The 26,545-nt window shown below is 38.5% G+C and overlaps 1 protein-coding gene across 7 annotated transcripts in view; it reads right to left on the reverse strand.

Moving 5' to 3' along the window:
- Positions 1-26,545, reverse strand: part of Brca2 (BRCA2 DNA repair associated) — a 100,992-nt gene that overhangs the window by 52,791 nt on the left and 21,656 nt on the right. For 5 of the 7 annotated variants that reach the window (XM_029559665.1, XM_008825024.3, XM_008825025.3 and 2 more), the window contains exons 4-11: positions 19,295-19,403; positions 17,430-17,479; positions 16,832-16,872; positions 16,521-16,632; positions 14,253-14,302; positions 13,007-13,118; positions 11,067-12,179; positions 288-5,189 (exon numbers count right to left, since the gene is read on the reverse strand). In XM_029559665.1, the coding sequence (XP_029415525.1) occupies positions 288-5,189; positions 11,067-12,179; positions 13,007-13,118; positions 14,253-14,302; positions 16,521-16,632; positions 16,832-16,872; positions 17,430-17,479; positions 19,295-19,403 (6,489 nt within the window). Of the gene's footprint in view, positions 1-287; positions 5,190-11,066; positions 12,180-13,006; positions 13,119-14,252; positions 14,303-16,520; positions 16,633-16,831; positions 16,873-17,429; positions 17,480-19,294; positions 19,404-26,545 lie in introns of those variants that run through there. The other 2 variants (XM_029559667.1, XM_029559666.1) reach the window with 2 other exon arrangements.

A 26,545-nucleotide genomic window follows, 5' to 3' on the forward strand; every position in this document is an offset into this window, starting at 1 on the left:
CATGTCGGAGGCTTAGTTGGTTGTGTCCTTGTCCTGGAGGCACTCTCTTCATTTTATAAGTGCAAACCTCTAGGCTCCTTAATCACTTTGATCCCCTTATCAGAGGGACCCTTTCCAGCACAAGTCTCTACTCCAAGATTTATCTTCCTAGTGCTCTTTTGCAATCCAAAGTGTATACTTTACATTTCTTTCTGCCCCAATTGCTCTTTAAAAAAAAAAATGTACTTAATATTAATGACAGACTACTTTTGAAACAGAGATTGGCAAACCAAAGTAAAAATACTTACCAACTGGGTTAACAGCAATTCTTCTTTTCCTACTTCTTGAATTTAACAAAATTTCCTTGCTGTTTGGACATGTCAACAATGAGTAATGGGCACAACTCGGTGGTTCAGAATCTGTCAGCTCACCATCTTCCATAAAAGCTTTGGCAATCTCTACTGCTTCTGTTTCAAAACAGTTTTCTGGTTTTTCAGAGTAAGCAGAACAGTCTTCGACATTTGTTCTCAGAGGAACCTTAGAAAAAGTTTGTGTTTTACCAATTTCCACCTCTATGTTTCTGGGTAAAGTTTGTTCTTTTCCCAAAAGATCAGTGTTTTTAAGGAAGACTTTGGTTCCTAAAACCAACTGTGTGTCTTGCTTAAACTGAGAGACATTTGAAGAAACTTTAATAGAATTAATATTTTCTGAAGAACCACTTTCAATATTATAGCAACTTGGTAATTTTAATTCGTTATTGTAGGCCTTCTGCATTTCAGAGTTTACAGAATATTCTGAAGATCTCTTATGAACATGAGGGAGAGGAAGTATTTTTGATACATTCTGTTTAGATGTAAGTGAATGCTGAATATATTCAGTTCCAATTGAATCAAATTCCTCTAACATTTCCTTAACTTTGTGTAAGGCACTTTCTGAAATTGCAACCTGTTTCCCACTTGCTGTACTAAATCCAGAGAAAACAGAAGAATCTACATTCCATAAAGCAGTCTCTGGGAAGGACTGTACATTCTGGAAGTCATGTACCACAGCATTTTCATCTCTTGTGAAGCGGTCTGACTGTTCACTGCTTTTAAATGCTACTGTGGAAGATAACTGCGTAGCACTGCCCTCTATCTCAGAAAACATGTGTTTTGCCTTTTGCAATGAAGCATTTGATACTTGTACAAATTTTCCACTTGCTGTGCTAAAAATCCCACAAGTACGTGGAGGAAAATCTGGCTGGGGAAGTTCCGCTATATTAAACTTACACACATCTGAAGCTTTCAAACTAACACGAGGTGATATTCCAGGCGCTTTCTCCACTCCAGATACACTTTGCTCATTTTGAGTAGCAGCAAAAACCTTATTTGAGTTTATATGTTCTTTGTCACTTAAAGAGTCAGGGCAGATAGAACCCTGTGAATTATCCAATGCTTTATGACACCTTATTTGGCAAGTGTGTGACTTACTCTCAGTATTTTGCTTAGTTATCTTATCACAGTTGTCTGTGAATCTCTCTTTCACTGTTTTTCTGGCTTCTTGTGAAATACAGATTATTTTACTGGCTGTACTGAATGCAGGTGACCCTACCCCACAATCATTTGAATCAGGTATGGCCAAGTCAATGGTTACATTTTTAGTTGTGCATGGCAAAGAGTTAGTCTCAACTTTCTGAACACAAACATCTTCATTTATAGTTTGCAGGTATGTGTTTACATTTTTTATGGTAGATCTTTGGGGGGGGAAAGCATTATTTTTGTCTTCAACATTCTGCATAATCGGCTGAATATCAGGATCAACTGTATTTTTGGAGAAATACCCTGACTCATTACATGTATCATCAGAATGACAAAAAGTAGAATGTTCTGGATGGCTGTTATACATGCTGCAGTTACTTAAATAAGTGGGACCCTGATTTGCAGAGGCAAGATTGTTCTCATTTTCAGTTTTGATACTGTTCAAACTATTTTCGTATGAAGGATTTCCTACATAATCCCCAGGATATTCCTTTAAACATACAACTTTACCAGCATTTCTTTCTTCTAGTTGATCATCCAATTCTTTAAACCATTTTTTTGCTTTGGACAGTGAAGCCTGACTTACAGAAATTTTTCTACCATGTCCTGTATAAAACGCCAAAGCTGAATCTTCAATGGCTGAACAAGGGATCTGATTTATGCAGCAAGTTGCAGGATTTTTTTCTATTTCTTTTTTTATATTTTCATGTACTTGAGACTTAAAAGGGATATTATTTGATGTTTTAAGATTTTTAGTTTGCCTGTTTAAATTATCAGTTTGCTTGGGTAGCACTCCAGTGTCCTTAGAAACAAAGTTCTCATTATTATCTAGAGAATTGTGCATTTCTTCACACTTTGGGGCAGTTATTTCAATTCTCTCATATGCTAATGCAAGACCTTCTTTACAGACCTCTCTGTCCTTTACAATTTTTGCCACTTGATGACTAAAACTGGTAACTTTACTAACATGTTGTTTCTCATCAAAAAGATTTTTCACTTTGTCCAAAGATTCCTGTGTAATTTTAACTTTTTTCCCACTAGCTGTATGAAAACTCAATACAGTAGGTTCTTTGATCTTTTCTATTTTACATTCAGGAAGCTGCTGGAAAGTGGGCAATTGACTGGCATTTCCAATAGGGATACAGTCTTCCAATATCTTGTTTTTAATACTGACTGTTTCCCTATGACGTGAAATGCCCATATTGTTCTTATTGATGCCTGAAAGAAATTTAGAATTCAAGGAATCTGAAAAGAGGGTCAATTCTTCTGTTTCCTGATCAAAGAAATTTGCAATTTTATTTAATGACTCCTTGGAGACTCTGATATTTTTCCCACTTACAGTCTGAAAGGAGATACCAGTATCTTTTATGTTTTGTTCCATCTTACCTGCAGTTAATTGCTCTTTATTTGAAAATTTCACATGGCATGCTTCTTCAGCTTTCACAGCTTCCAAACATGTTAAATCTGACAAACTTTCTTTAATTTGTATGTTTCCATCCCTCACAAATTGGCTAGATGGCTTAAGATGCTTATTGTACTGATCAACACATGCCAAGTCACTTTCATCTGTATAAATCCTATCACTTATACTTGATTTACTATCATAGTCTTCAAGTTTACAACTATTTCTCTGAGAACAAGTATATTTCTTATCTTCACTTTTTGTATTTCTTGTGTAATTTTTAACAAAAATGCCAGTAGTCATTTCAATATTATTTTGTAATGTTACCTGGCATTTGCTAGTTTTATCAAAATTTTTATTGCTGTTGTTTTTTATCTTGAACACTGAAGTGACTGAATGGCAGAATTCACTTGAAAAGGAACTTCCTGGGTCTACTTGTACTGCAGAGGTCTCCTCACTATTTTCAATGTCACTGAACAGTTTCACAGCTTTTTGTAGAGCTTCACTAGAAACACTCAGCTTTGTGCCAAGAGCAGAATAAAAGCCCCCAAACTCCACTTCACTGTCTGTTAAAAAACAAGATGCACTTTTGTCACAGTTGCTTTTCAACAAGCAAGGGAAGTTTTGTTTAACTCCAATTGCATCAATTTTTTTGCTGTTATCTATTTGACCTATAGATGAGGAATCAATTGTGAGGGGAAGTTTGACATCTTTCCGTTCCTCAGGAGAGGCAAGTAAGGCAACCACCTGGTTCCCAGGCATTTCACATGTATTGCCCTGTATTATACGGCTTGGCTTTCTGAACTGTGTAAATTCAAACTGACTTCCTGATTCTTCTAAAATAGTAGAAAGTTCTGTAATTTCTGCCTTTTGGCTGAGTGTTAAATTGTGATGCGAGTTAAAATCTTGCTTTAAAGATAACAATTGAGGTGTTGTGAGATTATCTTCACAAGAAACAAATACTTGACTCTCCACATGTGCAGACACAGTATTAACTGGCTGTGAATCAAAACTAGCAGGCTTGCTTACTTTTTCCTGGTTTCCTAATGATAAAGTATTAACAATATCAATACAAGATAAACTAGTAGGGTACTGTTCTTCAATATCTTTGAATAACATCCTGCTTTTCTTGATGTTATGTTCTAAAAGTTTTATTTCTTTATTGGAAGCTGTTCTGAAGCCACCTCCAGAATTATGATTCAAAACTGGATCTAAGAGTCCTGACCATTTCTCTGCGTAATCATTGTTTCTATCTGATTTCATATCCAAGGTGGTGTACGATTTTAAGTCTTGGTCTGGAGTTACTTTCAGGTGGTGCTGTCCACTCTTTCTGCGCTCCTTCATACCACCATGGAGTACAGTTGATGAATCTAAGTTTTCTTCTGTCATCAACACTTGGGCTGCTTTCTTATCTCTGTCTCTATCTATTACCATGGAAGAGTTCTTGGGAATAGGCTCTTCTGTATAACTGAGGTCTTCTTTATGAAGTTCCTTAGAATTTCGTAAAGCAGGACTATTCCTATCATTAGTTATTTGAAAGACAAAATTATTCTCATTGTCTGGGAAAAGTTCTTCAGAATTTATATTGACAGTTATTTCTGAAATCAAAGTAGTTTCTTCCTGGTCCTTCCGGATTACTGTTAGCTCTGTATTCTGGTTGAACTGCAACTTCACTGAAGGTGTTGTTTCTGTTATATACTTTCCAGGGGGCAAAAGCTCAGTTTTTTTAGAATTTTCACTTAAAATACACATTTCGTTTTTTCCCAAGGGACTATTTTTGTTTAATTCAATACTAACTTTACTACTTTCATATTTTAGTTCCTCTGATATTTTGTATGATGCTTTTCCTCTACAATCCACATCTGGGTTTAACGGGGGATCCTTGGAGCTACAACAAGTTACTGTAAGAGTGCTAGTATTACTGTGGCCACCTAAGGGGCTTTCCTGTGATTCAAAGTGAATGCTACTCTGTTCCATTGCTGAATGCTGTCCTGCAGGATCACATACTGCAATCAAGCCTTCTTTTGTATCTGAAACTTTGTGGCTTTTTCGATCAACTTCACATGGTCTTTCCCGAAGGCATGACAGAAAATCAGTTTCCAGGGTTGTAAATGGCTGCAGTTTTTCTTCACTAACAGTTGTTTCTTTGTAATTAAGATCCTGAGATATGTGTGTATTATTGTAACTATTTTCTTTACTGAAAGTATCCCCAAAGGAACTGATCAAGGACAAAGGTGGTTCTTCAGTATCATTCTGGAAGCAGTTTCTTTTCACAAAAGAATTAGATAAACCTAAACATAAGAATACAAAGTGACAAAAATGTTAAATTACTGCCAATTATACCCACTAAATATTTTTAGTATGTTAAAAAGATAACTGTACTTGTAAATTCTAATGCAAAATTATACAATTTTTCATGTAAACCACATTGATTTTAATTAGGAAGCCTTTTCTTTCTAATCTGTATTTCAGTCTAGAAGAAAAGGTAATGAGTAAAACCAATTGCATTGTTAAGAGGATTATAGAACTGCATTGTCTGAACTTAGCACCTCTTGGGCTGAATCATCCGTCTCTAGAGTATTTGTATTCCAAGTCTGTATGGCAAGTTTGCAGCAAGATCATGTGCATATCATCCCATTGTAAAGCAATTTCAAAAATATGGGAACACAGTTATTTTTACACAGTTCTTTTTGTGTGTGTGTGCTGTCGCTTGTCGACAACACCTTTTTGTTTTCCTCAATGAGGAGTGTTGTGCATTTGTGAGCCTTCATTAACTCAAAGTGAAATGGTTAAAAATATTTACCCTGTTAGAATAGGCTGCATCTTTTTAACAACTCATTAAAAAAACAAAGAAAACAAAACTGGCTTTTGAGACGACTTATGCTAATTTACATTGTTTACCAAGCTGTGGTGCTTTAAGAACACTACTTAAAAAGCAAAATAAACTTGGTTTACATTAAAAAAAAAAAAAAAAAAGGTAAGTGTTGAATTTGTCAGTACATTTTTGGATTCCCTCTGGTTTTTTACACTAGCTATGCATTTACACATACATCTCTAACATGAGTCCACGTGCATAGCTGAAGGCTACATAACAAACAATGCGAGACAGAAAAAACCTTCTGTGAGCTGTTGGCCAGGATAGTCCAAGAGACTCCCAAAATTACACAGGCTATTACCACAGCCCTTGATTGCCTCCCAGAACTTGAAGGTAAGATCCTACTGCTGAAGTAAGACATACTTCAGACATAGAATTTGGAGCAATGGAGCTGGAACTGACCTGGAAGCCACCTCCCCTGAAGGATAGCTCTCATAGCTTTGGAAAGCACTACTCAAGTTGCTAAGGTAGAACATCAATCAATGGTCCAACCCCAGCTTTAAGGCCTAATAGCCACAACAATGACTGGTACAGCAAATGACATTGGTGTAGTAGTGGCACTTTTATCTTGGGGGTAATTAACAGCTACCTAATTGGACTTAAAGCCCACTCAATAGGAGGAAACTTATGGGTGGCACTGTAAACCTAGCCAAATACATATGGCTGGAGAGGTGATAGCCCCAAGGCTGTCATATTCCTAGACAAACGTAGTTCTTACTATGTACAAAACATGGATCCTTTAATTCACAAACAAGTATCCTAGTCACCACTCATCAAAGAAGCTTCTTTTGCAACAGCCTGAGACTATTAGAGTTCTACAATTGGTCATACAAAGAGATTATCTGTGAACTGCCCGAGCTGAAGTGGCACATCTATGATGCAACCTCTACACTTAAGACTCATAGAACATAGAACAAGAGATGAAGAGAACACTAATGGTTATTTCAATTCTCATCAATGAAGCTCCCTCATATAACAAAGGGCCAGGTACACAAAAGGTCATAAATAGCCAAAGTGTAGAGAATAAGTCTTCAGCGTGTGGGTCCTTGGTCAGGACTTATATTAAACTCCACCCACCCAGGGCTCAGGGACCATTGTGGACGAGAGGGTGGAAAGATTTTTTTTTTTTCTGTCTTTTTTGAGACAGGGTCTCCCTGTACAGCTGTTCTGGAACTCACTATGTAGACCAGGCTGGCATTGAACTCACAGAGATCTGCCTGTCTCTGCCTCCTGAGTGCTGGGACTAAAGGCATGTGCCATCATGCCTGGCTGAGGGTAAAAGATTTTAAGAGCCAGGGAGGAGGTGCACATATGGAAATAAGAGTCCTACAGGCTCCTGAGACTCTTCTTAAACGAACTTATAGCAATGGTGTCAGCATGCACAAGACCCATGCAAACTCAAGCAGACAAAAGCCCATCACAAAACTGGGGAAATGGCAGCAGGCTCCAATCTTAGTTGAAGAATTATTGGTAGCTAATTACTGCTGGGTGAGGAAGAGCTGATCTTCTTAAAGGGAGGGACTCAAGATAGGGTGACTAGACTCAGTGGATGAACTTGCACTGAGGGACATCTGGGGACACTAACAACACAATAGGCCTTAACACAAATGACAGAATGCATGAATTCCAGTGGTGGTAGCGGCTATGGGAGGATAACAATGGGGAAGGGGGTATAAAGATGATTATGATGTTCTGTATGAAATACACAAAAATTCAATAAAAATTTTACAAACAAGTGTTTAAAATAAGAACAAAGAATAACATTTTAATTTTATTATTTTAATTTTATGTGTATGCATGTATTGCCTGCATGTAGGTAAGTGCACCTTTGTTGTGCAGTGCCCGCAGAGGTCAGAAGAGGCTGTCAGATCCCCTGGGACTGGAGTTACAGACAGTTGTTAGCTGCCATGTGGGTTCTGGGATTCAAACCCGGGTCTTCTGCAAGAATAATCAGTGTTCTAAACTGCTGAGCCATCTCTCCAGCCCCAAGATTAACAATTTTTAAAAAGACTTATTCATTTTAGGTATATGAGTGTTTGCATGTATGTATGTTCATCAGGTGTGTACCTGGCCCATAGAGGCCAGAAGAGGGCATTAGATTTCTAGAAACAGGAGTTAGAGATCACTGTATGCAGCCATGTGGGTGCTGGGAACTAAACTCCAGTCCTCTGCAAGAGTAGCAAGTACTCTTAACCAGTGATCTTTCCAACCACTGATGAACAACTTTAAAATAAAATCTTTTTGGGGGGAGGGGTCTTTTTGAGACAGAGTGTCCCAGTAGCCCCAGCTGGCCTGGCACTTACTATGTAGACCACGATGGCCTCGATTTCACAGAGATCCACCTGCCTCTGCCTCCCAAGTGCTGGGCCTAATGTTGTGTGCCACCATGCCCAGCCAACAGTCTCTATTTTGAAGGTATTAAATACTCTCTAATTTGAAGTCAGTGAAAGTACCTGTCAAGCAAGCAAAGGGACCTGATTTCAGATCCCTAGCAATCACATAAAAAGCTGGGTGTGGTGGTGTGCATCTCTTAATTCAAGCACTGTAGGATGGAGAACAGAGGCAGGCAGATCCCTGGAGCTCATTGGCTAGCCAGTCTAGCCAAATCAAATGAGTTCCACATTCAGGGAGAGTTCTTGTCTCAAAAAAAGAGATGAAGGGATTAGTGGGATGGCTTGGCAAGTAAAGGTGCTTGCCACTAAGTCAGATGACTTGAGTTTGATTCCCAGAGCCCACATGGTAGAAGACAAACTAACTCTAGCAAGCTGTCCCCTGACCTCAACACATGAACAGTGGCATACACATGCATGTGTACACACACAGCAACAGTAACAACATACACATAGGTTGAATGTAATCAAAGAAGACACATTAATCTCTGGCTTCCACATGTGTATGCACACACATACACGAGCACCCGTACACATGGGTACACACCCATACAAGCATGTTCATACACCACATGCACACATTTTTATATTAAAAAGATTCTAGTTCAAGGCAAAGAGGGTCTAAATAGTGTTTTGTTATTTTCACATTTATTTATTTATTGTGTGTGTATGTGTGTGTGTGTGTGTGTATGCTATGGTATGTATGTGTAGTTCTCTTCCCACCATGTGAATTCTAGGAATTGACTGAACTCAGGTCATCATGCTTGGCAACAAAGTGAGCACCTTTACTTCTCACTGGCCCCCTAGATACTTTTTTACAGTAGATATAAACTAAGTATATATATAGATTTTTATAGTATATATAAATTAAAATCAGTATCTAGATGGTAATGGGAGATGAATATGATCAATATACATTATAAACATGTATGAAACTGTCAAAAAATATACTTTTTTTTTTTTGAGACATGGTCTCCCTGTAGCCCCAGTTAGCCTGGAACTCCCTATGTAGACCAGGCTGGCCTTGATTGCACAGAGATTCTCACTACCTCTGCCTCCCAAGTGCTGGGATTAAAGGTGTGTACCACCACAACCAGCTAAAAAATAAATTTTTAAAAACTAGTATCTAGTTCAAGGAAACGGTCAATTTCTATAAATAAATCACAAATTTCCAGGGACTAGAAAGATGGCTCATTGGTTAGCAGCACCTGCTACTCTTGCAGAGAACCCAGGTTCAGCTCCCAGCACCCACATGGCAGCTCAAAACCATCTGTAACTCTACTTCCAGGGATTAACTCCCACTACACACACACAGCACATAAACATACATGCAGGCAAACAAAATTTATTTATTAACATTATATTCAATTGCAGACATAACCTATACACATTACTGTTGAGACTTTTGACTACTAGTTTGGAACAATGTCATTCAAACCCATTTGGTCAATTTATACCATAGGGACCCCCTCCACTCCATCACTTAAAAATTTACTTTTTATTATTATTATTACGTGTGTGAGTGCAGGTGTCAGTGTGCCATGGGGAGTCTGGAGGTCAAAAGACAACTTTGGGGAGTTATTTCTTTCCATTATGGAATCTGTGGACAAACTCAGGATATTAGGTTTGCACAAGTACCCACTGAGCCACCTTGCTGGCCTTAAGTCAATGCTCTTAATCTCATTTTATTTAACCAGTTACCACCATTACTTACCAGTGGTGTCATTGCCTGAAACTCTCATATATAACAGCAAATAATTTTCTCTGAAAACTTAACACAAAGTTTAAATAGTTCCTCTGTACCCCAGCACCACCAACCTATTCACTAAGCCATTTATATCTATTAATATTCTCACAGGGAGGCCAGGCTGTGGCATATGCTTTTAATCCCAGCACTTGGGACGCAGAGGCAGGCAAATCCCTGAGTTGGAAGTCACCCTGGTCTATGTAGCTAGTTCCAGGCTGGCCCGGGCTACTTAGACTCTATCTAAAAAAACAAAATCACCAATAAATAAATAAATAAATAAATAAACAAATAAAGCCCAATATTCTCATAGGGAGCTAAAACCACTTTGAGGGGAGTAGGGGTAATGAGTTTCCCTATGTTGCCCAGGTTGGTCTTGAACTCCTAGGTCTGCTTAAACTTCCCAAGGAAACTGCAACATTTTTTTCTTTTTTTGTCTTTTTGAGACAGGGTCCCCCTGTAGCCCCAACTGGCCTGAACTTGCTATGTAGACCAGGATGACTTTGAACTCACAGAAATCCACTTGCCTCTGCCTCCCAAGGGGCTGGGATTAAAGGCATGCGCCACCACACCTGGCTAACTGCAACATTTTTATAGTTATCTAATTGGTATATAATAAAACACTTTAAAATTAAAGCTGAAGCTCAGTGTCCAAGTTCCTAATGTTTCTAAGTCAATGCTGTCTCAAGAGTGCTACATGCCTACAGTCATAACTACTTGGGTTCAGTGTGTCAAGGCATTTGCCACTAAGCCTGACAACTTGAGTTTGATTCCTGGGACCCACATGGTAGAAGAGGAGAGCTGACTCTGATAAGCTGTCCTCTGAACTCCATGCAAGTACCCTGTGATATATGCATACCCACCCACAATGAAGTTTTAAAAAGTAATGGTTTTTTATATATACATACATATATATGTGCATGTGTGTGCATGTATATGCCCTCTAAATTGATCCAACAAGTTTGAATGACACAATTCTTAAACACTGGTAATCAAAAGTCTCAATAATAATGTATACAAGTATTATCTGAGATTAAAATGAGACCTAAAAAACTATAGAAAGGTAGTCCTTTAAAAATTTTCAAAAATATATGCTAAAATAAGACAATTTAGTCTCATCCATAAAACTATATACACTAGAAGGAAGAAGAAGTTGTACCTGAATCAGCATTTATAAATGTAAATGGTGCTTCGAAAGCATTTGCTTCAAATTGGGCTAGAGGGTTAGTTAGCTCTGATTTTTTGTCTTTTTGTATTGTTTTGCCTTCATGAGAAATGTCATCATTTATAGCATAAATAAACTTTCTTCTTTTATTTTTCAAAGTAGATATTAATCCTGCATTTTTCACAGGTACAGAACTAATAGTGGCTGGCCAGCTTTCATTATCAACTGAAATAGGACATAAAGAATTCTCCGTCTGTGAGCAAACAGCTTGAATTTCCAATCTACTTTCAGAGGCTTCAGTCTCTTTAAAGTTGAGATTGGTCACATTATCTGAGAAAACAGTATCAAAAGTCTCTTCAAGTGGCTCTCTCGTCTTGAAGATAGACTTTCTAATGCCCTGAATGGGAGAGGCCACTTGAGAAGTTCCAGATCCTGCTTGCTTCCTCCCAAGAACAGAGTCTTCCTGAGACTCGAGATGTTGCCTTTCACACTCGTCTACCAGTGCTTCCTCATGGAAGACCTTTTCCGGTTTTGGCAGACTGGAAAAACAAGGCAAAGAATTTTCTGAAGGAATAAAGCTGATAGGTTCTTTCTTGGTATCTATGACGTCTTTTTCCGAATTATTTTGGTTACAAGGCAAAACATGAAGGGGGGTTATTTTCGGCATCCGAGTTCCACTTAGACCTGAGAGGGTTAGCTGAGACCATCCACAGCCTGAAGATGATTCAGCTTCTGTGGAGATTTCCTCCCTTGAAGTGCCAAAGGGCTTCTGGTCTGCTACATCTGTATCTAAGGGATCACGATCACTCAGTTCCACTTCAGATGCAAATGAATGTTTATTTTCTTTAACTTCTTTTTCAGGTTCTTCACTTAATTCATCAGTTCTTGTCTCACAGAAAATTTTCTTCCTGGACTTGCCCTTTGTTTTTTGCAGATTTCTTATTCTAGTCTTAGGTAAGCACAAGGAAAAAGGAACTTCTTCAGGAACATCTGCAGTTAGCTCAGGTACTTCGTCTTCTAGGGCACTGGCATTGACATTTGGCACTCCAAGGTGGTCTTTGTCAGTATTTATTCTGCCAAATGAATTCCTTACCATTTTTCCCAATCCTGTTAAAATTTAAAACAAAAACAAAAGCACATCAATAACATTAATAACATTTTATAATACAACCATACTCTTTTTTTTTTTGAGTCAAGAGTTTACGCAATTCAGATTAGCCAATATATTCAACAAAGCTGGGTGTGGTGGTGCATGCCTTTGATCCCAGCACTCTGGCATGCAGAGGCAGGTGGATCTCTGTGAGTTCAAGGCCAGTCTTGGTGTACATAGCGAGTTCTAGGCCAGCTGGGCTACAGGGAGACCTGTCTCAAAAAGATCAAAACGAAACAAAACAAAGCAAACTAATATATTTAGCAGGCCTTGAACTCTTGATCCTCCTCAGCCTCCCAAGTGCTGAAATTACAGGTATGAGCCACTACATCTGGTTAACCATTTTCTTTATATTCTCAAAATGCTTCTGAGAAATAACATATTAAATAATACATAATTCAGAATTTAAGGAGTTATTCTGAATGTCAGCTCCATTTTGGCAAATCACCCTTCCCTAGTCTTCTGCTAAAACCTAATGTTAATATTCCCAAAATCTTTTGTTCATACTCTAACCTCTAATAAATCTTTGTCACTTCTACACAATTAAGGTTCACCTATAAAATACTATATACTTAAAACTTAATATTCTAAGAACTATCAAATTCAATGTAACAAATCAATTTTGCAGTACTATAACCAAGAGCAAAATCACAAATCAAGTTAGTTTCTATCTTCAGTATCTTGATTTTAGTCATCAAGACAGGAAAGCAATGTGTTCTCTTTAAGAAAAGAGGATTGGTAACATTAATCAAAAGCAGTAGTTCAACTAAACAGGAAGACTTACCATGACTGATAGGTTCTCTTTGGTTTTTATTTTCATTGTCAACCACGGAAGGAATAAATCCATCGTTCTTTCTCAAACTTTCATTGTAGTTAGAAAAACAGCTTTTCAAAATCTGCAAAAGTTATTCTCCAAAATCATTAATTAAACCAGGCATGTTGGGACATACCTTTAATTCTAGCACTCGGGAGGTAGAGGCAGAAGGATCTCTATGATATTGAGGCCAGCCTGGTCTACTTAGTGAGTTCCAGGCCTATTGGGGCTACAGGGAAACCCTGTCTAAAAAAACAACCAACCAACCAACCAACCAAATTAGTATAAACCTTTCAGTGCAAATATGTGTGCATGTTATTAAAGAGAAAAACAGCAAAAATTTTGTAGAAAGTGAAAGAAATCGTATATGGGATTGGGTTTAGAGATATTCGCAAAAGCTTAAGAAAATTATAAATTGTAGCAAAAAATACAGGACAGCTAGGGCCCGGTGATAAACACATACGATTCTAGCACTTAGCAAGCAGAGGCAGGAAGATCACTGGAAGTTTGAAGCCAACATGGTTCAAATAACTAATTTCAGATCAGCTAGGACTGCATAGCAAACCTCATCTCAAAAATGCAAAAACTCAGCAAGAGCACTGGCTGATCCTGCAGATGACCTGGATATGGTTCCCAGCACACACATGGTGGCCAACAACCATCCTTAACTCCAGTTCCAGGGGATCTGACACCTTCTTCTGGCCTCTGTGGGCATTCGTACATATGGTACACTTACATACATGCAGTAAGCACTCATACACATAAAATGAAAATATGCTCCCCTAACATAAAATAAAATAAAATAAAAACAAAAAGAAATAAACAAAAGAAACTGGAGGAGCTATTGGTAGTTGAGGGCTGCAGTGGGAGGGAAAGTCATTTTCTTTAAGGGTATAATGGCCTCTGGTAGGCTGCCCAGGCTCCAGTGGATGGCCTCACACCCATGTGCATACAGGTGGCACTAACTGGACTCAGTGGACTATTAGAAAGAAAAAGAAAAAAGATGACATGAAGTTGGGAATAGAATATGTTGGGAGGTCATAGGGGAATTGGAGGGTGGAGAGATAAAAATATATTATGTAAATGTATGACCTTTTGAAAGAATAAGTAAAAGTATTTTTTAAAAAACCAAAACAAGCAGGAAAAATAATTTATCAAGGCATTTAAAAATTATCAGGAACTTCAAGAATATAATCAACTTGACATATTTACTTACAGCAGTAGCATCATTGGGAAATTCAGTTTCAGGTGCTTCCTCATTTTTGACTGTGAAATAATAAAAATTAAATTTAGCTATACTGTATTATATATTGCTCACCAAAATTGATAGAAAAACTTGCTTTTTTCACAGAAACAAACAAAAACCACTAACACTATTTATAGCACATCTGAAACAAAATTAAATGACCAAAGCTAGTACTTAGAAAGGTCATTGGGAAAAGACTAAAGTCACAGTCTGAGCATGCATGCATGTAAGTACACCGTGTCATGCAATGCCCATGGAGATCAGAAGAGGATGTCAGATGCCTTAAAAATGGAGTTTTGGGTGGTTGTTAGCTGCTATGTGGTGCTGGGAACTGAACCCAGGTCCTCTGCAAGAGCAGCCAGTGTTCCTAAGCATGGAGCTGTTTCTCCAGCCCTGTATAAGTACATCTTATAAAATTTACTTGTTTACTTGATATTTAGCTAAATGAACCCAAGTGTTTGGCACACATTGGTAACTTGGCCCTTTAAAAACTGATCAGGAAGATCAAAAGTTAAAAGCTAAAAAAAAAACTAGATGCACTATCATTTCACTTGCTTAATGGTAGGCCTAACTATATGAGACACACTGATCTTTCCATTTTTATTTCATTTTTAAAAGTATGTGACTACGGAAGTGGAGCGATGGCTCAGTGGCTAAAACCACTGACTGCTATTGGAAAAGACCCAGGTTTGGTTCCCAGCATCCACATGGAAGCTAACAACTGCCCCTAACTTCAGTTGCAGGGAATCTGCTGCTCTCTTCTGTTCTCCATAGGCATCGCACACATGTGATGCACCTACTTATGTGCAGGTAAAGAATTCATAGCCATAAAATTAAAAAAAATTGAACATAAAAATTTTTTTAAAGTATGTGGCTGCCGGGCGTGGTGGCGCACGCCTGTAGTCCCAGCACTTGAGAGGCAGAGGTAGGCGGATCTCTGTGAGTTCAAGGCCAGCCTGGTCTACATAGTGAGTTCCAGGACAGCTAGGGCCACAGGGAGACCCTGCTTCAAAAAGACCAAAAAAAAAAAAGTATGTGGCTAACAAAATTAACTATTAGTGAGTCACAGTCTGAAATCTGAGAAACAATGATCTAGCCTAGTATCCTCAAAAGTAAAAGAACAATATTGTTGGCAAATATTACTTTTCTGCATTATTATCCAATTTTTCATGTTTTGATCTATAAAAGTTATAATATTTATTTATATGAGCTTCCAAATTCTTGATCACACTATTTAATCCTTTTTATAGGAGATTTTAAAAATTAAGTTTAATCTTATCAAATTAAAAAATGATTACAGCTTCTCAGATGTTAAACTATGAGTAGTCAAATCTCAGAGACTTAAGAGAGCTTAAGTTGTTTTATAATAGGAAATGTCTAAATCCTAGTAGTTTCTAAAATTTATTCACTGACCCATTTATTCAACATTTAAATTGCTATGGGTACTAGTATAATATTTAATCTATACCCATTTGCTTAAAAATTTGTTGATTATTAACTCTGTACCAAGAAACTATGGTGACCCTGAACAGATCTTCGTAGAGTCCAATAGATAAACATTTGTGATAATTATGCAGCTATGTAATTACAACTGTGAAATTAGATCTCAATTCAGTATCACTGGAAATATAGATCTATAGAAGAGAAGTAGACAGAAAAAAGATTAATGCTATCTTAACAGCCAGAATATAAAAATTACTTGTAAAAAATTCATTAACAATTCCACCAAATTTTAGCTCTCAAGAGGTTATACATGTGGGTAAATGGGTATGTATAAATTTATTATACATAGATGACATAGTGCTAAAATACAATGTGTGAGTCTTTTCATTCCATTTTTTATAAGTACTTTAAATATTTTATTTATTATTTTTACTTTATGTGTATGTGTGAATTGCCTGCATATAGGTAAGTGCACCCATGCTGTGCAATGCCTGCAGAGGATAGAAGAGGCTGTCGGATCCCCTGGAACTGGAGTTTCGGACAGTTGTTAGTTGCCGTGTGGGTGCTGGGATTTGAACCCGGGTTTTCTGCAAGAATAGCCAGTGTTCTTAACCACTGAGCCATCTCTCTAGCCCCCCTTCCATTCCATTTTAAACTAAATAAAATAAAATTATTCTAACTACCAATATACTTATTATTTTATATTTCAAGTTTTTCTTTCCACAAAGGCATCAGAGATGACAATTTATCAGCCTCATCTATCTTTTCTTACACAGTACACATTGCTATTATTACCTATGAGCACAGTAGAACTACAGGTTGGTGGTGTAGCTAATGAACTTGACCAAGACATATCAGAGTCCACCTCAACTCCCAGACTTTCAGAAATATGTTTTGGTGTCTGACCCTACAAAGAAAGACAATAGTTTATTTTATAGAAACACTGATGATTAAAATCATTTTCATTCACACTTTTTTCATTTACCACTTAATACCTATGTGTGACAGCATGCTAAACGCAGATCTCTAAATCTCAAGACAAAGATATGGTGCCCACTGTCAAATTCTCAACCAAAACACTGTAAGTATCCAAGCAGAGTATTTACCTTCTCAAGTTTTGGTGTACAAAATAAACTTCCACACATCACTGAAGGTGAAAAAACAGAAAATTATTAGATTTTGTTAGCATTTCTATGATTTTTAAAAATAAAAACCATGGAGCTGGAAGGATGGCTCAGCTGTTAAAAGCACTTGCTGCTGCTCTTGCAGAGGACTGGAGTTCAGTTCCCAGCACCCACATCAGGCAGCTCACAATGACCTGTAACTTCAGTTCGAGGGATTCAGTGCCCACTTCTGAGCTCAGTGGGGATTGGGCACACATAGGAACACATATTCATGTAGGCAAACACATACGTAAAACTAAAAATATATATTAAAGAATAATAATAATGGGGCTGGAGAGATGGCTCAGTGGTTAAGAGCACTGGCTATTTTTGCAGAAGACCCAGGTTCAAATCCCAGTACCCACATTGTGGCTGACAATCACTTCAAGGGGATCCAAAGTCCTTTTCTGTCTTGGGCATAGCACAACCCAGGTGCACATACACACATGCAGGCAATACACTCATACACAAAAACATAAAAAGTAAATTAAAAAAAAAAAAGAATAATAATAAAAATTAAGACCTTTGTTTTCAACTATACCTGGCCTTTCTCTCTGTGGTGTCACTTGTGTACATCGTAGAGCAAGAGGACTAAACAAAATAAGACAAATACCTCAGATTAAAGATGACAGCAATAACAAAATGGTATCAGTCAGTAGTTAATTTTATCGTTTATGTTTTTGGACACAAGGTCTGCTATGTAGCTCAGGCTAGCCTCAAGCCAGTGTTCCTCCTATCTCAGCTAGGATTTCAGGTGTAGGCTACTAGGCCCAGCTCAAAATAAATGTTTCAAACATAAAAACCATTCAATAGGGGCTGCAGAGATGGTTCAGCATTTAAGAGCACTGGCTGCTTTTGCAGAAGACTCAGGTTTGATTCCCAGAATCCACATGATGGCTAACAACCATTTGTAACTCCAGTTTCAGAGGATCCAATGCCCTCTTCTGTCCTCCATGGCCATTGCATGACACAGGTGCACTTACATACATACACCTGTATGTATGGAAATATATATATAAAATAAAAATAAATTTTAAAAAATCATTCAATAAAGGACTCAATCAAGTTTATTTAAAAATAGAAGATCTTCACAATACTCTAGCCTCTGCCTCCCCCAAGTGTGATTACAGTTCTGTATCACCACACCTGTAAACTAGCATTTGGGAGGCCGAGGCAGGAGGATGCTGTGAGTGAAGAAGAAGAAAAGGAAGAGGAGGAGGAGGAAGAAATAACTCAGTCATATCAATTAGTAGAATTCTGGAACTTTTAATATTTTACGTTACCTTTTAAAAAGTCAAGTCTGGCCTTTAATCCCAGCACTTGGGAGGCAGAAGCAGGTGGATCTCTGTGAGTTCAAGCCCAGCCTGGTCTACATAGCTAGTTCCACGTCAGCTGGGGCTACAAGGAGACCCTTTTTCCAAAAAGACCAAAAAAAGTTAAGTCTGTCAGGAAGAATGAACTAAGTGGGTAGACCAGATGGTTCAGTGGGTAAAGGTGCTTGCCACATCTGATCACGTGAATTCTATCCCTGGAACCCATATAAAGGTAGAAGAAAAGTAGCTCCACCAAAGTGACCTCCACACATGTACCATGGTGTGCGTACCCATATACAAAATACATATACAACAATAAATAAAATTTTGAAGAATCAGGGCTGGAGAGACGGCTCAGCGGTTAAGAACACTGACTGTTCTTGCAAAAGATCCAGGTTCAAATCCCAGCACCCACATGGCAGCTAACAACTGTCCATAACTCCAGTTCTAGGGGATTCGACAGTCTCTTCTGGTCTCCGCAGGCATTGCACGACATGGGGGCACTTACTTACATGCAGGCAATACGTGCATACACATAATATAAAAATAATAAATAAAACATTTTTTAAAATTTTGAAGAATTAAAGCAATGCATCAAGTACACATATATTTCAACAGGTAGGAATTGTATATTGTATGTTTTGAATTTGTATGTTTCTTTTGGTTTTTTTGAGAGTGGGTATTGCTATGTATATAGTCTAGGCTGGCCTCACACATGTGACCCACCTGCCTCAGCCTCCCCAATGCTAGGATTTCAGAAGTAGGTTACTAGGCCTGACTCAAAGTAAATGTTTCTAACATAGAAATTATTCAGTTAAGGAATCTATCTAACATATTATCTAAAAATTCCACGAGGCACTCAGCCAAAGCAATTTGGATGATAATTAGCTTAATTTCCATGAAACAAACACATGTAGAAAAACGTTTTATTTAAGTATACTTTAATAACAGTTGAAATTGATATTGGTGCCTGAACTCCCAGCTAAAGGAGAAGAATCCTGAGTTCACTAGTCTGAGACCAGGTCTCAGTAACAAACAAATAAAATGTTTATGTATGTATATACATATAAAGTAAATATCAGTTTTATCATACCTTTCACGAAGACAAGATTTCAGAGATGGACTGGTAACATCAATTACATGGTGTCTTTTTACTGTCATTTTATGGTGATTTTTACATTCATTATGTACAATATCCTTTCCTAAAACAGTAAAATAATCCAGTGAAGATGCATGCACTCTACATTTTGAGTTTCTACTTTTTGAAGTACTAAGTGCAAAAAGAGAACATATAGGGAATTGAGTCCCCCCAAAGAAAGGATATCTCAAGGGGTGATGTACACCCAATATTGTGGTTTCATACAGGTTAAGAGTAAAGGAAAAGACATTAATTAAAAACCCCAAGGTATCCAATCTGACCATATTATTCTGTGAAAACTTCCATGATCAAATTTCAGACTACCTGATAAAAGTGGAAAAACAAGGCTTTCATAACTTCCCTCCCTCCCTTCTTTTGGTGCTAGAAATTGATATCAGGGCTTTGCAAATGCTAAACATGTACAATTCTCACTAAATTATACTACTAGTCTGATGACTCAATTTCATGATATCATTATTTCACACCCTTATTTTTAGATAGAATCAACCATTTGAAAATCCTGAAAGAATGCTATTTCACCTGTAGAACTATGTACAAGATGTTTGTCTTTCATTTTTTTTCTTGACATGGAACATCTACTTTCAGACTTCTACTTATAAACTGCCTAATCCAGAAAACTCAAGAGGTTCCTAGGGAAAGATTAAGTGCCTGCCCTCCAATGTGTTCCCAATGGAGTTCTTATACTGTTTCTGTTTTGCTCAATATTCTGAGAACTTTTAAGGTAGAGATTATGGTCTTGTCACTATACACATAACAACTTCAATAATGCCTGATGTGTTCACTGTGCAAATAGGCTAAATGATTAACTATAATTAGAGAAAGTGAGTTGTAGGTACCAACACATAGAATTCCTTTTCTTATTGTATGGGTACCTAAAGCTGTTGGAAGCTTTATCAACATCAAATCCTCATTTACAGCTTCTATTCATATCTTCCTGTAATGTATGAGTATACATGACTCTCCAGAGCTTAAGGTATTCATATAGTTCTACTGGTTATTGGTGACTTACAAATTTGGTACCTGAGGATCCTATTATAATTCTTAGAAAATAATCATTTTAAGAATAGTTTGCTGGGGGCTGGAGAGATGGCTCAGTGGTCAAGAGCACTGTCTGCTCTTGCAGAAGACCTAGGTTCAGTTCCCAGCACCTGAGTGGTGGCTAACAACTGGAGTTCATAACTCCAGTTCCACGGCATACAATGCCCTCTTCTGACCTCTGTGGGCACTGTGTGAAATGGGTGTACTTACATACATGCAGGCACAACACTCATACACATAAAAATAAAAATAACAAATATTTAAAAAAATAGTTGCTTTACAGGATTGGAGGGATAGCTCAGTGGTTAAGAACGCTTACTGCTCTTGCAGAGGACCTGAGTTCCATTCCCAGCACCAATATTAGGCAGCTCACAACTACCTGTTAATTCCAGGGATACCTTTGTGGGTACCTACACTCAAGTTCATGCATGCATACACACATAATTTAAAATTGTAAAAATAAATTTATAAAATTTATAAATTTATAAATTTATAAATAAAATTATAAAAATAAATTTTAAAAAAAGTTGCTTTGGGCTAGAGAGATGGCTCAGCAGATAAAAGTACTTAAGTTCAATTCCTAGAACTCATGATAGAAGGCCAACAGACTCAATTAAAGGTAAACCAGGTGGCCTTGGGAAAAGACAATGGCAGTCCTACCCTCATGACAAGCCCACTGCCCTCACAAGCCCCAAATCCAGTTGTGGATTTTGTTGAGATAGTGACTCCTCCTGCCAATGGATCAAGGTGGAGAGGAATGCCATTTTGAAACACTGTATGACTCAGAAGCAGTGAATGGCCAGTGTTGTACTGAGACTGACTGTATTATTTAAAATTGAGCAACCTGCTGGGTGTGGTGGCGCACGCCTTTAATCCCAGCACTTGGGAGGCAGAGGCAGGCGGATCTCTGAGTTCAAGGCCAGCCTGGTCTACATAGTGAGTTCCAGGACACCTGGGGCTCAGGGAGACCCTGTCTCAAAAAGAACAAAAAATAAAATAAAATTAAATTAAATTAAGCAACCTTGGGAGTAGAAGAACAATCACATGTCAGGGAGCCTCTATTATCATAGTCCTTAGCAAAGAGAGATAGCCCTGGCAGGCTCTCTCAGCTCAGGTAGTAAAGTGCACAGATAAAGACAGACCCACCCTCAATGGCTGGGAACTGATATCCTGAGGCTGAGGTCAGAATGTAACTCAAGCTGTTACCACCTATCTTTCAGTGCTGTAGGACCTGAGAATTCTGAAGCTCAGGTAGAATAACTGCCATTCATAGCTGCATCCCTCTAGCAGGATGACCAATACCTAAGGAGATCATGAAAGTAGGATACCCTACAGCTGTACAGATCTCAGAGCTGTGGTTGCTTCCCACACTCCCTCCCAAAACACTTGGGAGATACACAGCAGACAGAATACTGGGCACCCCAGCAGATATGATGTGGGAAGTCTCACAAGGGTGAGAATTTGCCCAACCCAGACGCGGCAAAGCTAAGTGTGGTCATTAGAGGTCCCTGACACACAATAAAAGAAGAGAGGCTACTTACTAAAGCAAAGGGGGCTCTAGAAGACATGGGACATTAGTCCAATACAGATTCTACACCAGCACAAACCATAGGAAAGGTAAATCCACATGTTCAATTGCCCCATTGTGCATGTGACTGACAGACTTAATATTCAAGGACCCAGAAAGAAGCTAGTCTGGCCCTTTACCTTTTTTCACCCCTGTGCTTTCCCCCTTTTACTGCTTGACTATACTTTTTAGTGTATTCTTAAATTTTTATATTTTTATTCTCTTTCACTTATTCATCTAATTTTCTTTTGCATTTTTTTCCATTATTAGGTAACTTTTTCCCCCTTTTTCCTCTCTGCCTCCTGTGTTTCCCTCTTTTTCCTTCTTCCATACTTTTGGTAGTATTTTGAGTTTATCTTACTCATTAAAAATAAATTAATTTTCTTTCTTTTTTGGTCTTTTTGAGACAGGGTTTCCCTGTAGCCCCTGCTGTCCTGGAACTCACTATGTAGACCAGGCTGGTCTTGAACTCACAGAGATCTGCCTGCCTCTGCCTCCCGAGTGCTGGGACTAAAGGCGTGCACTCAGCTATAAGTTAGGTTTTTATTCCCATTCTTGCATTTATTTAGTTTTCGAAATTTCTTTTTTGTAGAATCTGTCTTTTAGGTTTGATGGGTTGCTTTCATTTTCTCTAGTCTTTTGCTCTTCACCCATAACATTCTCTTCACCCCTATACTACACAGTGTGCACTCTGGTGTTGAAGCTGCTATAGCACATTTTCTCCTCTCTGAGGGGTACTGGGCTGCTCAACTGCTGGAGATGGAGCTCAGTTGGTAGCGTGCTTGCCTAGCATGCAAGAAGTCCTGAGTTTGATCCCCAGCACTGCATAAACCAGGTATGGTGGCACATGTTACATCCTAGCACTCAAAAGTTAGAGCAGAGACCTTAGCAGAACACCTGAGAGTGCCTGGATCCAGCCTCCACATGGTGGTGAGCTTCTCCAAATTACTCTGTCCCCAACCCCCTACATTGTGATCATGTGTGGCTGCTTCCACTGCTAGATTTCCTGGCTCTACAGTGGGGACCAGACTTTAGCAGATTGCCTGAGAGTGCATGATCCGGCCTCCACATGGTGGTGAGCAATGCTGAACCCCCTACATTGTAACCACGTGTGGCCCCTTTCACTTCGCCAGGGCTAGACTTCTCTGCCCTACAGTAGGGCCCCCCTCCCCCAACCTTAGCAGACTGCCTGAGAGTGCCTGGATCCGGCCTCTGTGGTGGTGAGCTTCCACAAAGCATGCAGTGCCCATCTTCCTACACTGGGACCACCTGCAGTCCATCCCACCACCCGGTTCTAGGCTTCTCTGACCTTTAGTAGGGGCTCAGACCTTTGCAGACTGCCTGACAGTGCCTAAATCGGGGCTCCCCTTAACAAGCTTTCCAAATTGTGCTGTGACTGCTATGACTGCTTGTAGGGGGTCCAGAGCTTAGGAGGAAGCCTGAGAGGGCCTGACTGGAACCTGACCTGGGTCTCTGAGGGAGCTCCTGAGTAGCTGAACTGAAACCATCTGTTGCCTCCAATATAAACTCTGAGAGACCTGGAAGCCTAGACCAATCAGCTTTACATACCCAATAAGAAAACATATAAGGCACGCCAATAATACAAAGAGAAGCAGACTTCAACCCAACAAAGGAAGGCTTGAGTTTCACACCAGAATCACAAACAACAAAAGAAATCCACATGACAAAATCACAACAGAAAAATAATAATATGGAAAACCAAAACAGTATGTTTCCACCAAACACCAGTAGTCTTATAGAAGAGTTCTACAGGGAGAACCCCCTAGAGATAGCCCAGGACACAGAATTTAAAAGAACAATCATAAACATGATCAAAGAATTCAACAAATTTAAAGAACATACAAATAAACAAATCAAAAACTAAAAGAAGACAGGGATAAACTTCTGACTGAATTCACAAAAGAGATAAAAACATTGAAAAAAACCTCAGGCTGAAATGAAGAAGGAAGTAAAAAGCTCAATAACTCATTTGAAACAAGAGAAAGCCTCACTGACTGAATGAATGAAATGGAAAACAGAGTATCAAGACTGGATGATAAAGGTGAAGACTGCTCAAGCAAAGATTATAAAAAAAAATTTTTTTAAACACAGGAATGAACTATACAGGAAATGAGGGACACCATGAAAAGACCAAATTAATTAATCACAGGATAGAGGAAGGGGAAAAATTTCAGATTAAGGGTACCGACCAGATCTTAAACAGAACTGTAGAAGAGAATTTCCCAAAATTAAGGAAAGACATGCACATACAAATACAAGTACATAGAACATCAAATAGACAGGACCAGAAAAGAAACTCCCCTATAGGACTTTAAGATACAGATTAGCCCCAACACAGTAAGAGCAGGGGACTTCAATACCTCACTGTCTCCATTAGAGAGGCCAAACAAAGAATAAACGGAGAGACATCTGAGAATTATAGCTGACTTATCAATGCAAACTATGAAGGCCAGAAGAGCCTGGACCAAAATATTCCTACTCCTAAATGACCTTAGATGCCAACCCAGAACACTCTACCCAACAAAAATGTCTATTATAGTTGAAGGGGAAAGAAATATTTTTCATGACACGAATAGGCTGAAAGAATACATGTCCATAAAACCAGCCCTTCAGAGAATACTTGAAGCAATACAAAAAATGGAGAAAGGAATAACTATACCGAAGGGGCAACAGAAGGAAACTAAATGAAGGTATAATTGTAGAAACACAAAATTCTATCAAGAATGCAAACAGAAAAGAAAATGACAGCAACCAATACACATCTTTCAGTAATAACTTTAAGTATCAATGGACTGAACTCCCAGTCAAAAGACACAGGCCAGCTGAATGGATTAAGAAACAAAATCCAGGGCTGGAGAGAATGCTCAGAGGTTAAGAGCACTGGCTGTTCTTGCAGAAGACCCGAGTTCGAATCCCAGCACCCACACAGCAGCTAACAATCCCAGGGGCTCTGGCAGCCTCTTCTGACCTCCACGGGCAGTGTATGACATGGGTGCACTTACCTACAGGCAGGCAATACACGCATACACATAAATAAAAGCAAACAAAACCCATGAGATATGGGAGGAGTTGGAGGGGAGGAAGTGGGCATGGATTTGATCAAAACACTTTATATGCATGTATGAAATTCTCAATAAATCATAAAAGAAAAGAAAGAAAGAGAGAGAGGGAGAGAGGGAGGGAGGGAGGGAGGGAGGAAGGAAGGAAGGAAGGAAACAAAATCCAGGTGCTACAGGGAGACCCTTTCTTAAAAAGACCAAAAAAAAAAAAAAAAAACCACCAAAAACTCCACAAAATCCATGCTTTTGTTCTCTGGAAGAAACCCATTTCACCTTAGGACAGGCACTACATTAAGGTGAAAGAATGGAAAAGAATACTCCAAGCAAATGTCACTAAGAAACTAGTACGGACTGCAATTCTGTTATCTAACAAAACAGATTTCAAACTAAAACTAATCAGAACAAATAAAGAGGGTCACTTGATTCTGATCAAAGGAACAAATAACCAAGAAGATATTGCAATCATGAACATATATGCACCCAACTCTGGTGCACCCAATTTTCTAAAACAGCACTATAGGACTTTAAGATACAGATTAGCCCCAACACAGTAAGAGCAGGGGACTTCAATACCTCACTGTCTCCATTAGAGAGGCCAAACAAAGAATAAACGGAGAGACATCTGAGAATTATAGCTGACTTATCAATGCAAACTATGAAGGCCAGAAGAGCCTGGACCAAAGTATTCCTACTCCTAAATGACCATAGATGCCAACCCAGAACACTCTACCCAACAAAAATGTCTATTATAGTTGAAGGGGAAAGAAATATTTTTCATGACACGAATAGGCTGAAAGAATCACAAGAATGGAATATGCAGGAATTCTGTGGCACCCTAAAAAGGCCAAACTTAGACTCATAGGCATACAGGAAAGAGAAGAATCCCAAGATAATGGCATGGATCAGATCTTTAGCAGAATCGTGGAAGAAAATTTCCAAAAGTTAAAGAAAGACATGCCCATACAAATACAAGAAGCGTATAGAACACCAAATAGACAGAACCAGAAAAGAAACTCTCCACAGCACATCATAGTAAAAACACTGTATGTACAAAACAAAGAGACAATTCTGAAAGCTGCAAAAGAGAAACAATAAGTCACATATAAAGGAAAACCCATTAGGATTACGACTTTTCAGTGCAAACTATGAAAGCCAGAAGAGCCTGGACCAAAGTATTCCCACTTTTAAATGACCACAGATGCAACCCAGATTACTATACCCAGCCAAATTGTCTATTATAGATGAAGGGGAAAGAAAAATCCTCCATGGCATAAATAGGCTGAAGGAATTCATGTCCACAAAACAAGCCCTTCAAGGAGTTCTGGAAGCAATACAAAGAGGTGAAGAAAGGAATGACTATACTCAAGGGGTTGCAGAAAGAAATTCAATGAAGGTATAACGGTGGGAAAGTACAGCTACATCACAAATGTAAATAGAAATAAAAATGACAGGATTCAATACTCATCTTTCATTAATAACTTTAAATATAAACGGACTGAA

This window comes from Nannospalax galili, unplaced genomic scaffold (assembly GCF_000622305.1).
Source record: "Nannospalax galili isolate Female #2095 unplaced genomic scaffold, S.galili_v1.0 scaffold768, whole genome shotgun sequence".
Lineage (NCBI taxonomy): Eukaryota > Metazoa > Chordata > Mammalia > Rodentia > Spalacidae > Nannospalax > Nannospalax galili.